A 19,057-nucleotide genomic window follows, 5' to 3' on the forward strand; every position below is an offset into this window, starting at 1 on the left:
GAAAACTGAGATTTCACTCACCGTCACCGATGTAAAGTAGGTTTCGAGTGTAGGTAGTATAAGTCACTGTAATGAACGTTTCTATAGTTTCTACATAATATATTTTGGCACTGGGCCGTATTTGGTAAGTCACTACGATATTATTATTCCGTTCTGAATTACAACAAAGAAACAAAATCAATTATACAAATCAAACTTAAAAGGTGTTGCGTATATATTCCCATTTTCCAGCTGTAATTATTTTTTTTTCTCAGTTATTCAGAAAAGTATTAGGATTTTTCTGCTTTTGTACGCTCCCGAAAAAAAAACAAAATTTGATCAAATTGTTTGCTCCAAATCGTGCTGATGACAAACATAAAAAATCATATAATTTAAATCAATAGTATACCTACATCACTGTAATACTGTGGATGTTTATGTTATTTAATATTCTATCGACCGTTAGTTGATTATAATTTATAATATGAACTTGTTGAAATAAATACAAATACTATTATTAATATTTATTTATTTATTTATATGATAAATTTGTTTAGATTATATTAGCAATGCCGATATTATAATTTATAATAATAATAAGATGTTAAATGTTATTATATAAAATCAAAACTATTAGAACACTGAAATTAATTAAAATGTAAACAATATGCTTATAAATTACAAACATTAATGTTGTACATAGTTAAGCTGTTACAGTGACTATGCGTAATATAGATACTATAATTAATACATTACAAACAAATCCAATTTGAAGGAAAAACAAAGCTGAGCAATATTTATACCATATACCGATACCATCAGTTCCACAGCTTACTCGACCGACAAATAATACTTGCCTGAAAAACTGAAAAACATTTTAAAATGTATATGCAGTGAAACTGTGCTAATAAAATGTATTTTATGTGTTAGAAGCAGTCAGAATGAATATTAATTATGTGGTTATTCGTGACAAAAAAAAAAACCGTTTGAAAACCGCAATTCGACAACATGTAAATAATACTATACAATTGTAAACATTATCACTAAAAAACGCTTACTTAGAATTTGCAAACTCGCCCATGTACGTATAATTCTCAGGATCTTCGCATTTGGACTGCTCGTAATCTTTCCACTCGTCGCATTTGATCGATTTGAATTCATCTTTGGACCGGATAGACCGTGCGTAAAACTGATAGGATCTAAAATGACTACACACCTCGCCGTACACTAAAAAATATGTCAAACTCATGGATCATGAATTCATGATAATACACAGATGATTGTTATGGTTTTTTTTATTAATGATTTTTTTAATGTATTAATTATTCGAGTTGTTATTGATTGACGACTATAATAACGTTTGAGCAATTATTTTTCTTCAAATCTGTATCTTATATTCTTTCGCATCTATAGATGTTAATACAATGTTATTTTTTCCCTTAATCACCGTATTTTTAAAATACCTTATTGTATACAAATCAATAAGGTTAGTCTTAAAAATATGATGAAAATGTTGATATTTTATGCGAACAAAGTTTTTTGCAACGCAACAAAGAAAAAATAGTGTAAGAAACATTAAGTACATAAAAAACACAAATACTATCATAAGCCAGGAAAAGTGTACAGGAGAGTTCAAATATATCCAACAATAATAATATATTTATAAACTTTTAGACGCGAAAATATAATAGAATGCCTATAGGTATATAATATATACTTAAGTAGTAGGCAAGTATGAGGTATGTAATAAACCTATTTACGCATATTCAAATTATAAAATTATTTTTGATCGATGAACACACGTAGGTATTTTTAATAGTATTCACCCTCATTTTATTTACCGTTACCAAATAAATGAATTGACGGTATATGATAAACATATATCTTGTATACCTAGTCGTAGTATTGGTTTTAGTTCAATAAAATATATTAATACTATTATTATAATTATTGTTGTTATATGCTTATCTACCGTATTCGTATCCGCAACCCGGTTGTTTCGCATTGCCACCATTCGGATAGAAATCAATATCTCCTATCGGCTTGTGCTGCCCCAACACCAAACTTGTTGTGTGCACTATGTCGACGAATTGTGCATCGGTTCTGTCGAGTCTCTCGGCTGGCCGTTTGCTGGAGAACATCGGTCTAGCGGGGTCCAAGCCTGGAACGTATGTAGGTAGTAAGTACGTCGTAAATAAAACATTTTTTTCGTTCAATTCAAAGAAAATGAACTTCCTGCGTGCACAAAATCGATACGATGCTGCAGGACTAGTCGAATAATGAAAATAATATATAATTTCGTTGGTGGCTATACTTTAGTATATATAATATATAGAGAGGGCAACCAACAATTCAAAGCTTATATTCGTAAATATTCAGAGTAAAATATGTAAGAACTTGAACAAGGTGCATATGCAAGTGTATATTACCTATTTAATTTATGTTTTATATGCGCGGTTTTCGTTTTCTTCATCTCGCGAGCAGCGAAATGAATTTGTTTGAAATAATACGAATACGGTTCCATTAAATACACGACTATCGTTCAAAAATCGTATATAATCATACCATGATATATATATATTATTGTGCAATCGTGAGATTAATAATTCTTAGGTACTTAGTACTGTTCTACGTATATGGAATTTTGATATCGCCCGTCGTCTCTCGTCGAATTGAACGCATTGTCAACGTATAAGTTTTTAAAGTTTGTCGCCTGCGTGCTGCATGTAAATTGCACACTTTATGTCTAACTCCCTTAAAGGGTACAACAACATTTGAGTTTAAACTCCCTTGTCGATCGCAGGCAAATTTATATTTACCCCAATAGCCTCTCTTGAATAGTTAAACCCTACTCTACAGCTCTTTTATTCCATGCCTTTTTTAAAATTCTCTCTCGCTTTTCACTCGCCTATCTGTTCTATATTCTATACGGGGTATAACAGAAAGACCTGACAAAAAAAAATATGGTAATTAAACGTATGAAAAAATTTTTTAGTATTATACCTATGTAAAATAAACGATTTAAAAAATATACTCATGTCAGTAAATTCTCAAAAATCATATTTTTATTTTTATTTATTACGTTCCAAATTAATTTTATCATAAAAATATTGAATTTTGAAAAAATTCTAAAAAATAAACTACCTGACTTAAATAAATCTATTTACCATCAAAATTGTTCTTATAATCAGATTCACAAACGGGCTATTTTGAATTTATCCAAATAATGTTTTATTAAATAAATTTTTTTTTTATTTTCAGTACTAAAAAATAAACATAAAAAAATATATTATACATAATATAGCGTTAGGTTCATTTAATGAAAAAATAAATAAATAAATAAAAATTTGAATTTGAATAAAAGTTATTCCAAAAGTCAGTTCTATCTGTTACACCTTGTATTTTTACTAATTATGAAGATAATGATTTTTATCTCTGGTGTATGTGATTAATTAATTTGGACCCAAATGTACTCGATTTCTATGAATTTTTCTTTTATGACACATTTTTTTCCATCGTCATTTATTATTTTTAATATTTATTTCTGTTGCATTGTTTTATATGACTTATGATATTAATTTAGGTTTGCTGTTGTGCACACCACAGCCTGCTGTAAATTTGTAATCGTTATGTCTTATATTAAATTATTACACACTAATCAATAATAGACTATATTATATGTACCTATAATAATTAATAGTATTTTTTCTTTTTTTTTTTTTTTGAAAGGTCATCGGGTAAGTGGTTATTACCCAGTCGAGTATACTGCAAACATCACCGATATAGACGTACAGTATAGGTATACAATTTCTTAATAAAAGACAAACAATGACTCATTTTGAAAACTTAAGAATAAAAAAAAAACGAACTTTAATGATTAAATATTGTTATATTAAATAATACCAGAACCACTTGTAAACGCAATTCTAAACACAGAACGTGATTTATCCATCAGTAAATTAAATCTACTAATAATTTTATTTGTGTGTATTTATTACGTTCCAATTTAAAATCTTAAACATGTGCAAGAAACCCATCCAAATGGTCTATTGTCTATATGCATCTATGTATACATAAAAATGGCAAATTATAACTATTTGAAAAATATACAGCTTTTTGAAAATTACAATTATAATATGAACATTTTCATTCGAACAAAAAACTAAAAAAATCAAAACATTCAATTCTGTATGGAATTTAACCCGATCTCATACAAAACCCACACTATTTTATACATTCATTTTTTTCTTTCTATTATTCATCATTCTTATTGAGTTGAGCAGTTTATTGATCTTTTGTCGAATTTATCCACTCAATGTATTAATAGTAGTCATGAACAATATTTTTAAGCATTGCAACCATTACACACGCACACGCATTTCGGCACAAAACTTGCTTCGAGTAATCGAGTATATTACTATATTAGTCAAACACGTTCGAATAATAACCGATATTGCATTTATGTATTTTATATTATTACCAGTGATCCTGTGCACTTTTCCCTCAAGTCGTTTACCAGCATAACCGGCGATGTGGGCGCCCATGCTAAAACCGAGTATGTGTACATCGTCGTTGCTCTGTGGCGTGTTTTCCGTCATCGTCATTATCATTTCACCTACATAGTTTCCGATTTCTTTGCACCGCATCCGGGCTGTAAAGTACGGCAAATCCACCGCAAGCATGCTCCAGTCAACGCACACCACATTGTAATCGTACAACGCGAAATACTCTGAAAAAAAAATTGAAGTGCTTCAACATTGTTTGAAAAAAATCGCAACTAAACTGCAACTTGCTGCAAACTGTCGATAATGGATCTAAAAACGTCAATTTCTATTCTATTTTGGATCTATCGCACTGAAAATAAATTATAAAACTCTGCCTCCACTCCCAACATTCCAACCTTCAAACGTACAACGTAATGTCTCATTCACAATATCCGCTTATGATTCTTATACGATGGTCTGAGCGGTACACTAAATTATTCACTGATCGATATTGCTTTGTGCGAATAGATATATTTTATTTTTATTTTTATTTTAATACTTTATATCATAATTATGCTCACCTAATTTCATAAAAAAGAAACTATAATTATGGCTACGTTCGTGCAATGTTCGAATTAAGTTTGACTACTTTTATTTTATAGTGATAAATTGGTCCATAGTGAAAATAATTTCTATATACGACACTGAAACCCAGTAGCTGTACACATCCACACTCCCACCTATCATCATTTACGACTAACACAAATGCAATTGGAGACGGCAACGAAATTCCAAATTGTCTAAATATTGGCCCTAATTAAAAAAAAAAAAAATATATAAACTTACAACAGTATGTACCTATAAAAATTCAACTATTTGATAAATAAAAACTAAGCTAAATTTATATTAGGATATAGAAACTTGTAAGTTGATACTATCGAGATACTATTGAAAACATAATCGATTTTAATTTTGGTGCAAATTACGATTCCTATTTTTTACTACCTACCTAAGGATGATGCAAATTGACTACAGCCAGTATGACTGCACGACACTCTACGAGTTACGGTCAACTAACAATAATTCATGAATTCATGATTAATTAATTTATTTACCCAATAGGTACTTACCAGTCTTCAAAATCCAACAGATGCTGTCTTTGCTTTTACTTTCACCCAACCAACCATGAATCAAGATTTTGGTCGGTTTACCACCGTCGAAGCCCGATGACTTCAAAGACTTCGGATTCTCGGGCACCAATCTGCGACTGTGGTTGGGGCGCTCTCTACGAACAAAATGTAAAGTACATCGTCAAGTACACTGAAGTTTACAACCGCTACTCATAGATGGCGCTAGTCGTTCCGAAAAACACGAAAATAAAATATTCTCCGACGTTCGTCATAATATTGGGCAACATACTTCCAACGTTCGCTTTCTACCAATTTTAAGTATCCGGTGCACTATACTGTCAAAGTTAAGAGATAGTTAGGAGAGACTATAGATTCCCAAAATATAATATTAATATGAATTATTATTTTATTTCCATTCAATCCGCTTCTCTAATATATAATAATTATAAATACTAAATTTAACATAATTCTTAAATATAATTTTTGCTTTTAAATTTAAATTTAGATTTTATACAATCTGTACAAAAAAAAAATACAATAATCATAAATCATGTTTTTTAAAATAATATACATATATGTAAAGCTTGAGTATCTTGAGGGAAGAACCAACCAGCGAAGGCACTTCGGCGTGAATTTACAAATTATTTAGGATTTTTTTTTTTTAATTTATAAGATCTTGAGGCTATTGTCACTTGAATCTTCTAGGGGGTTCCAGGGATGAAGATTATGAAGGTGATTTCTGAATTTAGAGTAAAATAGCTTGGCTGTTTCAGTGACTTTAGGAATATGGAGATCAGAATGAAGGGTGTGATTAGAGATATAAGGAGAAGCATTGGTTATGAGCAGGGCTAGGATTTGTATGCAATAAAAAATTGTAAAATATGCATTTTATTTACAAAAATATGCATTTTAATTTCTATCTTAGATTTTATATTGTACCATAGGATTGTATTTATAAAAATAAAATTTGTGTTTGACAAAAAAACCAAGTTTAATACTTTAATCAGCCGAGATTATAGAATTAAATACGAAATATTAATATTAAATTATAAATATTAATCACGAAATATACTATAAAACATGCATTTTTCGTATTCTTATAATGGAAATATGCAATAATATTAATTTTATTCAATATATGCATTAATATATTAATAAAAACACTACCATTTATCTCATCATGAGGTGATTCGTGGACATTACTGACAAAATCAACAATCAGAAGTCGCAAAAAAAACATGCTGTTGCATACAAATCCTAGCCTTGGTTATGAGTCTGAGGATTTTAGATTGGAAAACTTGTATTTTTTGAATATTCGATTTTTTGGCAGGGCCCCAAAACTGTACACCGTATAACCATATTGACTTAAGGAGGAGATTGTAGATGTGAATTTTGATTCTGACTTTCTGAGGGATAGTTTTGAGAACTTACCAAGGATGGATCTGAGAAAGTAGAGTCGTTTGTTTAATTTTCTTTTTCTTTTATGAATGTGTTTAGCCCACGTTAGACGTTTGTCGAAAATTAAACCTAGATATTTGGCTATGTCGGAATTTGATATAGGTTTGTTGTTTATAGGTACTGGGGGAAGTTGGCTGTGATAGCAAAGGTAGTGTGTACAGATTTGCTTTCATTTATTTTGATGCACCAAAAAGAGAGTACCAGTGTGATAGATCATTCAGATAGTTTTGTAGAGAGATAGAAACTAAGCCCGGGTCTTTGTGGGAGGAGTTTGTTATTTTGTCGTCGGCGTATTCGACAATTTGAGTATTCGGATTGGTGGGTTATTGATCTGCCAAGTAAAGTTAAATAGAATTGGAGATGCAACTGCACCTTGAGGAACGCCAGCTAAGATTGGTGATATACTGGAGAATTATATTCCTGATCTTACAAAGAAGTGTCGCTCGCTTAAATATGATTTAAAGAATAGGTAATATGACGGCGGTAGAAAGGATTTTAATTTGAAAAGAAGGCCAGGGTGCCAGACTTTGTCAAAGGCTTGTGAAATGTGAAGAAACACTGATGAGATGTAACCTTAGCGTCAGGATAGTACTTAAATTGCTATATTTAAAAAAAAATTACCAAGTTTATAATTTTTATTATATATAAAAAAAAAGTGTTCTAAACAAACATATTATATTATTATAATAAGTATTGTGGCTTTGGTGAGGCGTAGCGGACGCAGTTGCTAGATTCCGGATAGTTAGACATTGGAATTTTCATATCCTTGCCACACATACTCAAATACGAGTAACAACCCTATCAACTTAAAAAAAAAACAAATACACAAAAACAACCCCTACCGTACCACCCCACATTCAATGGCCTATATTGCCGCGGGTTTCCCCTAAAAAAAAAGTATATAAATAATAAGTATTGATGTATGATGCAATAATACATGATAATTATATAATAATTTACTATTAATTTAAGTAAGGTAAGTAACTACAATTTCAGATAGATCTACAACCTTATACCAATAACCACAAACTATGAAAGACTATTTATTAGAAAAGAAATGAAAACTTCAATGCTATAAAAGAAACCCATTATCATTTATGGAGTTTATCAAGAACTAATGATGAAGAAAATGTATAAATAATTTATTATATTAATGTCTTTTTACAATGTTAAATGTATTTAATATTTCTGCAGTTGAACGGTTATAACTTATAAACTATGGGCAAAACTCCCGCGTCGTCAATTTAGTCCTTGCAACTAATTATAATTTTAGTTTAATTTTAGTCATTTTAGACAAAAAAAAACTACTTATGATTATTGGCCCATTTAATACCAGTATTACCTCAATATATTACCTATAATAGTCTACCTCTCTTATGCACGCTTATGGTTGAAACTTTTTAATAATGAGTAAAATAAGCCCTATGACATATTAATTAATATTCAGTTATATTAAAACCATACGTTACGTATATTAAATAGCTAGGAACGAGTTTTTTTTTTATCATCAGAGTAACTCGACCATTTATTTTGATAGTCAAGCACTGCTTTGAAATATAATTTTAATCAATTAAATAAAAAAATTAAAAAATAGTTGCCATTGACACAAAACAACGGTTTCATTTCATCCCTATAATCCTTACTTCGTATACAACCAAAACGTCACAGATTTGTTTACGTTGACGAGAGAAGAGTCCATCATAACTTCGTTGTTTCCTGTTTTGCCGTTAAATAAATCGTCGAACGAGTTCACTTGAGTCGATGACACTACAAGAATAAAATAAACATTTCACTGTAATAGTCTCCACAATATAATATACCTCCAGAGCCGTACACTACATGAAATGTCATTTATTGTACTTAGTTAATAATATATATATTATACTATACATTATTATTAGATCGTCTTTACTCTTTAGTATATTGAGAAAATTGTGAGTAAAAATTTAATAATACATATTGCTGCATCGACATAATAAAAACGAACCTCTCGCCTTGTACACAATATAGGTACATTATATTATTATGTATCTCATCGTATAGTAAACGAGTCGTTTAAAACGACACTTGTTGAGTATTGTCGATGTCGCGTTCGATGAATGGTTTGTGCAAATGTGCATAATATGATTTATAAGATATTATGATATATCGGTACTGACAATGCGCTTACCTACATCCGTTCTAGGGATGGCTATTGACAATTCGAATTATATGAATTCAAATCATACACAGATACCCACGTGTATGTGGTATTTTTAAATAGAAAATATTTACAATGTTTTAAACATAATATGCAATGAATATAATAGGTATGTTTCGCTAAAATAAATACCACATAGGTATGCACACGATGATCACATAAATGCAAAGAGCGTTCTTCAACAGTGACACTATACTATATATACGGATAGAACATAAGATTTGATATTGAATTTTTTTTTCCTAATAATTACACGAAAGGGATCTCTAATCTCTTTTGAGGCGACCGGTGCATTTAAAAATGTACACCTCGTACACTGCAATCGTGTCAATAACAACGAAACTAATCGTTAGCTTACCAACCGTTTTATAGAAATACATCGGCGAAGCTTAACGTTTATATTTTGACGATCTCTTCGTGGACAAAACAATAGGATTTAGAGCCTAAGCGAAATAAGTTTTCCTCCCTTGTCAATAGAGGATATATATACACAAGTTTTTATGATGGTGAACGATGTTTACCTTAATTAAAAATATTTATTATGTCATACCTATGTGTATTTGCTGTGATAATTATTCAGACGACGGCACACTATCGAGTAACGCACATGGTTAAACCAGCTTTATTTTTTAATATTGAGGTTAAACGTTTCTGTATTTTCCAGGCCACGATTTTGCGCCGAGTGTTACGACTATATTATTATCTATATAATTATAATATTTAACGGCATATATATTTTATGGTTCGGAAGGTTCAGTCATGACATGATTTTTTTTCTATCAACTGTTTAAAATATGTTAGTTGACAAAATTATTATGATAATATAATATAATTTATGTTTATTTTTTAAACACGATATTCTTTATTTATGGCTTATTATACATACAATAATTCAATATTTTATTACATTTTTTGTAATTGTATAGTTATTATTTAAAACACAAAAGAAGTGAGGAAAACACAATTGTTACAATACTTCCTGGTTTACATAATATGCGTAATATATGTATTAATCTTATACGATAATAAGACTCGTGATCAATCATTAACATCATTTAGCCATTTAGGTATACATATTATGCTATTTCCAAATTGATTCAATACATTCAGTCATTCAGACTATAATAGATTATATTTTAAGCTACCCGAAACGATATAATATACAAATACGATAATAACGATATACATTGATATACAATAACATATTATATTGATAACATAGGCATCGATAAAATGTTCAAGTACATTAATTAATAATTATATTGGCTACCGAGGCGATCTATTCATAAAAAGCCAAATGATAGTAGTAAGTATACATAAAAAACATTACAATGACTCCTCTATATTGTATAAGTGTAAGAGTGTGATTATAAGGGTTGTCACAAGAGATGACTATGGGAATTGAAATCCCCCTAGATACAATTTCAAGGATTATGTCCCGTTTTTATCCGTTAATTTGCCGAAAAAGAATAGTGCAATATGTACTACTCAGATAATAATGCTCTCTATATAATAACAGCACCTAATTCTAAACATTATGTTATAACTTTATAAGTCATCCAATAAACTCATCTTGGTACTCGGCAACAGTTACGGTGGTAAAAACAGCGATCCGAAAACTATATATTATACATTGGCAAAATATCATAATCCAGATGACTATAAGATATAGATATAGAGTGTCAAGATCAACTGGACGGAGAGTTATACCTAGGTATTAGTTTATCACTTGTTAGAAGAAGTATTTGATTAACATGATTTTATCAGACTTAATAACAGGTACCTATAAGCTGCAGACATTTTGTTTTTAGGCCGTTAATGTTTTTTTCCATTCCTACAGCCTACAGTTTGTGTGCTTATATCGAGACAAATATTAAGTCCTATTTTAAAATAATAGATATATCTATATTGGTGGTTTGATCGACAACGGCATTGATGACAACTAACAATAATAATTTCACGTGTGTGATGACGAAAACAACACGACTGGTAAAAATATATTTGATGTGTTACCTATAAAGGTATTACGGTGATAAATGATTGATTATGTCAAGGTCACATACTACCATAATGGATTTACATGTGCCATGTGTGTGTGAAAAAGTGTAGTATTCAATTAACAAGTTTAATATTATGACGAATATCATATATAATATTATTATTGCTTGATATAATTTTATTAACTCACGGTTAAATATTATAGGAAAACTGAGATCAGTTTTTGTACAATTAAAATAAATAATAAGTAACAAATGTTTCAACAGAATCTATAGTAAATGCAAAACATTTTAGTTCGTAAAAAGATAATTATTATATTATTTTAATAACGTTGGTTATTTGCAGCGCGATAATTTTATTTTTGCTTCAACGTGAAATTTATTATTTAGTTCTTTGTTTACGAATCTATAAAAGTGCATATCAAAGTATAATATTGTATACTATATACGACCCTATTATCATAAACGTGCGCACGGGGTAGTCAGTGTAGGCACTTGACTACTCAGCCAACTTTCCCTCTCAATTTTCAATATCATCATAATATCATATTAATCTAAACATTAAGCAATAATGTTATTAGATATACGTACTAAATAAATTGGGTAAACAAATTAATCTTTACAACTTAGCGGCGAATATAAGAATATAGGTATTATATACGTATATTATGTGCGTGTTTTTATGTTATGTAGATGACTACCCTGTCGGTAATATCTGGGCACACTTTTTATGCTTACTAAACCTTATATACGACTATATACCTAACTTGTATATACCTTTATATTTTGTACTTAAATAGCAGCTGGTCATTGACAAAAAGCGAAAAAACACAAAAATTTGACTTTTGAAAATTGGTAGTGTTAAAATTATAAAAGGCCGGTCAAGAATTCCCAGGAATAAAACATTAATTATCGGGTCGAAAAAAATTTCAAAATTTAACCTGCTGACGTAAGTATAAGCATAACACATGTATAAACTAAACAGTACCCATGAGTGGGTACTTAATGGGGCTGCGTACGAGTTGATTCCCGCGGGTACCTATCTACTTTCACCGATGTTGAGTTGATTCCCGGGTCATTATATATTTTTTTCAATGTTTAGTTAAATATTTGGCCTATAAGCATAACTCAAGAAACACCATCACGAGGAGGTTGGCTGACAAATTTCTCAAAAATGTTTTTTTAAGTTTTTTCATACTTTTGAAAACATTCAATTTTTATTTATAAATTATTTTTGTATTATATTACATTATATTTATTATTTACTAAAAAAAATTTGTAATTAGGTAAAAAAAATACAAAACAATTGGACAAACTCAAGTTGAGTCCCAGATTTCAAAAACAGCCCGAGTTGGATCTCGGTATACTTTATACAGTACATTAATTGGGTCCCGGTATATTTTTTGAGGTACATTAGTCGAGTCCCGGTATATTTTTTGGAGTACATGAGTTGGGTCCCGGTATATTTTATGCAAAGGTGGGCAAGTTAATGAAAATAATTAACTAAAATAAATTTAAATTAAAGTTAAGATATAAAATAAAATTAACTTAACTCAGTAAAAAATGTTATACATTCTTTTTCCAAGTCATAATATTCATAAGTCATAAATTGCAAAAGTGTTTTGGTTTGTATAAACATTTACCAAGTTAAACTTTACTGTTGTAAACATAAAACTTAAAATTATTACTATAGTACATACTACATTATTACTATTTACTAGAAAATTATAGGCCACATCTATACAATAATTATAATTAAGACGTTACACAATTTAACTGAATAAGTTTATAAGTTAAAAACAAAAATAACTAACAAGTTAAGTTACTATGCAATATACTATACAATAATATACAATATATTCAGTGCCGGTGGAAGGCGTGTGCGACCGGCACTGACAATATTACCACGGAACCAACTCGTGTTTTTTTAAGGGATCAAATATCTCGGGACCCAACTCGCGTTTTCCCAAACAATTTAGTAATTTAGTGAAAAAATGTAGTAATTTGATAAAAATGTCTATCGCATTATTTTATAAATTGGTATTGTAGGTACCTAATGAAATTATACAACAATAGGGAATCAACTCATACATACCTAATAATGACCCGGGAATCAACTAATACATAAAATAGATCTCGGGAATCAACTCACCTATCTCGCTTAATGACACCGGTATCATTCATTATAGACGTAAGCAATAATATACAGTATACCTACCCGCTTTCCTCTATATTGTATATCGTCCACAGTTTATTGCGTTTTAAAAAGTCGATAAGGCGTTGGGTTACGTGCGCCGGGGTTGCCTATACATTTTTAATGATTTTTTTTTTAGGTGATAAAAAGAAGAGGAAGAGCGAGTTCAGCAGGGTCTCGACGAAAACGATGATATATAAACGAAAGGTAACATTATAAACGCATTCGGAACGGACGTGTGAAATTCCAGGTTTTATAAATAACTATTACGCGTTTAGACGGATGTTGTGTTTTTTTTTTGCGGAAAAAGACGTTTGTCAGATTTTTATCGGTACGCATAGATATAGCCACCGCGCGCTATGTATTAAAATAGTGAAAGCGGTTTCTCATCGCTGGCGCAGAAACCCAAAAAATTGATGAGCGTATAGCTACAACAATATTATATATTATGATGATAATGATGCATGCATACTAATAATTGGCAACTCTACACACATCACATACGATAATGATATTTTTTTACAATTTATGGTCGTGCTCATCACGGTACGAGTACGTTTACCTATATACATATAAATGCAATATTATTATATTATCGTCAACACAGTGATATAGTAATGTATGGAGGTGGCGGATGAGAGAGACGAAGCTTCCGACACTCGTACACCGCTCAGTGTAGATCAATAACGCACACCACACCACGGGCATTCAAATAATGGTACACAACTATCGAAAAATTTTTAACACCGTAATAATATTATTATTATTATCATCATCATAATTCATGGGGACGCGTGTGAACGTGTTGCGCCCGCGGTTGGACGTTTTTATCAATTATAGGTACATTCAATATCGCGGCTGCCGAATTTGTTATTGGATTAGCGAGGTGACGCCGATACCGTGGGCGTGTACACAAAATATAACATAATAATAATAATATACATGACATTAAAATATTTTCAGTGGTGTAGTAAGGGAGAGGGGTCAAAGTAGTCATTGCACCACATCCACCACCCCCCCCAAGTAATAACGAAGGCCCGCGTGCATTATCGAGGAAGTCAAACTGTAGAGACAGAGTTACCACAGATGGGTATGAAATAAGTACAGGAGAGATAAATTAGACACAAGACAATATGACATGCATCTATAATATAACAGTGTACCTATTAGCATAAATTTATATGAATCAAATATTTGTAGATTTTAAAAATCCATAAACATTATAAGTTAAAAGTATATGATACATTGCAGCTACTACACCCATTTCCATTGAAAGAGTTTTCCATTAAAAAAAATATATACATATATAGGGTGTCCCAAAGGGATCTGACATTCTGACAAATGAAATAACTTTTGTTCTAATCAATATTTTTTAAAAATGTCTTTTAAATATAATCCATAGACACCTGCGATACATTTTTATTTTTTATTTTTTAATACTGAAAATAAAAAACTTAACAACTGATAAAAAATTTTTCGAAATATTCAATATAGCCAATTTGTATATCTGATTTTTAGAAAAATGTATATGATAAAAACACTTATTTAAGTCAAATGGCTGATTTTTTACAATTTTTTTAAATATCAATATTTTCGTTAAGTAAATTACGATCTGGTTTATGTTAGAAATCTTGTAATTTCAAATAATAATAAAGTTTTTTTTAAATATTTTATAAGAACATTTTTAAATAAGTGCATGTTAAAATCTAATTATTTTTTTATTGTATTTATTTTAATAATATGTGATGTATAAACTATAAATTACTATAATTTACCTAACGAAAATATTGGTATTTAAAAAAATTTTAAAAAATCGTCATTTTGACTTAAATAAGTGTTTTTACCATATAAATTTTTCTGAAAATCAAATTTACAAATTAGCTATATTGAATATTTCGAGAAAAAAATTTATCAATTTTTAAGTTTTTTATTTTCAGTATTAAAAAATAAAAATAAAAAATGTAGCGCAAGTGTCTATGGATTATATTTAAAAGTAATTTTTAAAAAATATTGATTAGAACAAAAGTTATTTCATTTGTCAGAATGTCAGATCTCTTTGGGACACCCTGCATATAATTCACGATAAGCGCGTATGTCCTTCGAATACTAACACTAAGAATGGTTTCCACGTGTATAAAGCCTTTTACCATTATATTGCAGCTGCAAACACCTATATATTGATGGCTGAAAGTGCCACAACTTCCCCATGGACACACTACTCCAATCTAGTTCTAAGAAAAATATGATTCAAGAATTTAATGATATGAATTTTTATCCAAATTTCATACGTCCATAATAACACGAGCGTATATAATAATTTATAATCGCCTGTTTGAACGTACGAGTTGAATCTTGCCCCAAAATTACCATATAAGATTTGTTTGCCGTTTGAGTGAGATTATAATTTTTACCTTAGAATTACCATAGGTATAGTTTAAGCTTGATTTGTATTTGATTTAAATTGTTTAGCTACTTTATTTGAGCGTGGATTCTTACAATTCATATAAAACAAAGTATATTGTTATGTAAATGAAAAAATAATAACTTACTTCTGTACAGTATATAGATTATAAACTAATTTTTTTTCTATAAATTCTTCGATAAAACTTTTTGATAAAAAATATTATGTTTATTTAATAATTTTAGTTAATTGGCACTTGCCCAATATTAGTTAAACACTTATTCCTGCTGTTACTAAATATACATATAGCTTTTTGCAACATTTCCACCATGTACTTGATAATAGTACTTATGATTAAAATAAATTAATGACAGTTGAAATATTTTTTCTAAACGTAAACTAAACTGATAATAGTATGATAAACGATAAATATACTATAAATTATAATCATTTCCAGAGTGTGTCTAGAAATGACCTTTATTTGATGTCCTCAGAGCTTCTGGAATAAGGTATATATCACCCGAGTGTGTCAAAATATCATATTTTTTACGTAGCCGAAGTGCGTCCCAATTCATTTAACTATTTAAGTTACCCAGGATGAAACCTAACCACTACATTAAAATAGGTAGTTATAATTATTTGTTTAATTATTTTGGCTTGCACACAATTTTTACAAATGTTAAGAACACAACATAGGTAAGCGTATTTGGTAATGTATCATAACATATTTTGTTCATTTGTATAGTACCTACCTATATCCATAAAATGTAATTTAATTAACTTAACATTTTTAAAAATTAAAAACACGTCTATGTTTTAATTAACTAACATCAGTAATACTATACTCGGGAGTCATTCACATTTCACTGCAGCAGTTATTATCGAAGTAAAAATTAAAAACGGTTTCCCCGACATTTCTACAGTCGTTAATTACTTTTAATATAATAAAAATATAGAACATATTATGTATTATCAATTATCATAGTCCATCGTCGGTTCTGTGTCTATAAAAGTTTTGTCTACGGATTGAAGGACCCGCTCACCATATACAAGGTTATGCTCAATAAAAGTTGTCGATAAAACTGCGGTCAAACTCGAACTATGAAAAAGGTGAAAATTAAAAACGTTATGCACTCCGGAGTAAAACGATTTACCCTAAACCTGACATGGCACACACCAATTTATTGGTCGTTGAAATCGCGCTCATATGACTAACGGTTTTATCTAAACACTGCGTTCGACTTCCGTTTATCATGTTGTAAAATTAAGTGTAACAGTTTTTAAATAGGTATAAAACCATATACTTAAACAGGTGTATAAACATAATACGTTTAAATAATACTTAAAAATATGAATTAGTCATTCATAAATTAATTTTTGTCAAAAAATAATAAACAGAATAATCGATCGTTTTGCAAATTATATATTTATATCTACTACTATATTTACGATCGACGTCAATGGATTTTGAAATTAAATAATAAAAACTATCTTAAGTCTAGAAAATTGATACAAATAATAATAATAATTAATTGTACCTACGTAGAAAAAAAAAAGAGAAATTTATTACATGTGATACTGCGAGAGTGCAGGTGCCTAGTACCTACTTACTTGTATGTATAAAGTATACAAAAACGTATGAGGAAAATATAATCTGTGCGTGATCTACATTTTAGATTGATGACCTCTCTCGGATCTACTCGTGCCCTGATTTTTCATACCGCGAATCCCAATCGTTTCAAAATAATTTAACTTAACCCGACAATATAATAATAATAATAATAATATAATATCGTGGAACGTAACGATTGTATACGACTAGCATATCAAATATTACCTGACGCTTATATATATTTACAGTACATTATTATTATTATACACGTGGCTTTTGTGTAAGGTGGACAAAATGGTTTGAAAATGTGACGGAAAATTCACATTTTAAAAAGGTCATGCAATGCACAGTATATGTTTAATCTAGTACCTATGCATATATATAGGTACGTGACTCGCGCGCTTTATTTACTCGTACAACAAACAAACATGATAATCTCCACTCGTTCCTTCGCAGATTTATCTCTCTTCGACGAAAAATATAATATATTAATATTGTGTAACAGTGGTGAAGTAAAAATGTGTCACGCTCATTATAATGACCATGGCGGCATAATAATACATATATATAGATAGGTGATACTGATTTGGTTTCATCGACCTGAGGCGTTGAAAACAATGTCTCGTGTTTGAATTTCGTTCGTTATTGGTGACGACAATCAGGGCCCCCCCAAAAAGGGGGGTCAGAAGAACCCATGGTACTGGGACCCGGACTCTCGAGGGATCCTGCGCTGATGTAAATAAATAATTCAATACATATTAGAAAAATGTTTCAAAATTAATTGTTATTTAAGAAGAGCCCGGATTTAGTTCTGTACCAGTGCCAAAAATATAATGCGAGGGGCCTGACGACAATAATGTTGGTTTATATATTTTTTTGTTTTTAGTGGAAAATCCATATAAGTACATCAATCTCACTTAAGAGTATTTTAACTGCAAATTGTATGAGTATATAGGTATAGGTAAGTAAATTTAAAAAATTAAAAATTAATTGTATTTTCTTTGGAATAAATCGCATGATGACTTTATTGATTATAAAGAAAATCTCACGGTTACCGTTGAAGAATAAAAATAATAAACCTTATATCTTGTTAAATACCGGCAAGTATGTGTGAAGTTAGGAAAGCCAAACTTTACCATCACGCGTGGTTGTACTTACCGTGGTGCGATACCTGCAAGAAAATAAGGAGGAAAAACTGAACGCTGCCGATTGACGACAGCATCTTGCCAACAATTTCGAAGCTGCAGGTTACCAAGGTTGTAAGTGGTCTCCTTTAGAATCGCAACCAGAAAATGATGTATAATATCGTCGGGCGACTCGGTGGTTTTCTCATTCAGACTATTGTACAATCTATTATATATGTATCTATACCTATTGTTCTACCTGCTGCTCGGATCAGCACACTCGAACCGCGAAACGGCACAGATAAAAAGTCAATTAATCAACACATATTATTATACAAATCGATTACGTGTAAAGATTTATTGCCCAAAACACGGAAAATCAATTTACTGTCGCGAGTACGATCCGACGATGACTATATTACGTGTAAAAATATAGGCATGCACGCAATAACAATAATTTCGAGTGAATTTCGAGTGA

At 30.1% G+C, this 19,057-nt stretch overlaps 1 protein-coding gene across 1 annotated transcript; it reads right to left on the minus strand.

Annotated features, from left to right (window-relative positions):
• Positions 1–493: 493 nt before the first annotated feature.
• Positions 494–18,940, minus strand: LOC107168298 (pancreatic lipase-related protein 2-like). Its single transcript, XM_015517657.2, has 7 exons — positions 18,614–18,940; positions 8,695–8,818; positions 5,594–5,748; positions 4,460–4,708; positions 1,952–2,140; positions 1,038–1,206; positions 494–844 (listed from the first exon to the last, which is right to left on the minus strand). The coding sequence occupies exons 1-7, from the start codon at positions 18,675–18,677 to the stop codon at positions 811–813; spliced, it is 984 nt and encodes a 327-aa protein (XP_015373143.1). The 5' UTR covers positions 18,678–18,940; the 3' UTR covers positions 494–810.
• Positions 18,941–19,057: the final 117 nt, after the last annotated feature.

The sequence above is a fragment of the Diuraphis noxia genome, unplaced genomic scaffold (genome assembly GCF_037042655.1).
Source record: "Diuraphis noxia isolate RWA-SAM2 unplaced genomic scaffold, SU_Dnox_SAM2 contig0004, whole genome shotgun sequence".
Taxonomy (NCBI): Eukaryota; Metazoa; Arthropoda; class Insecta; order Hemiptera; family Aphididae; genus Diuraphis; species Diuraphis noxia.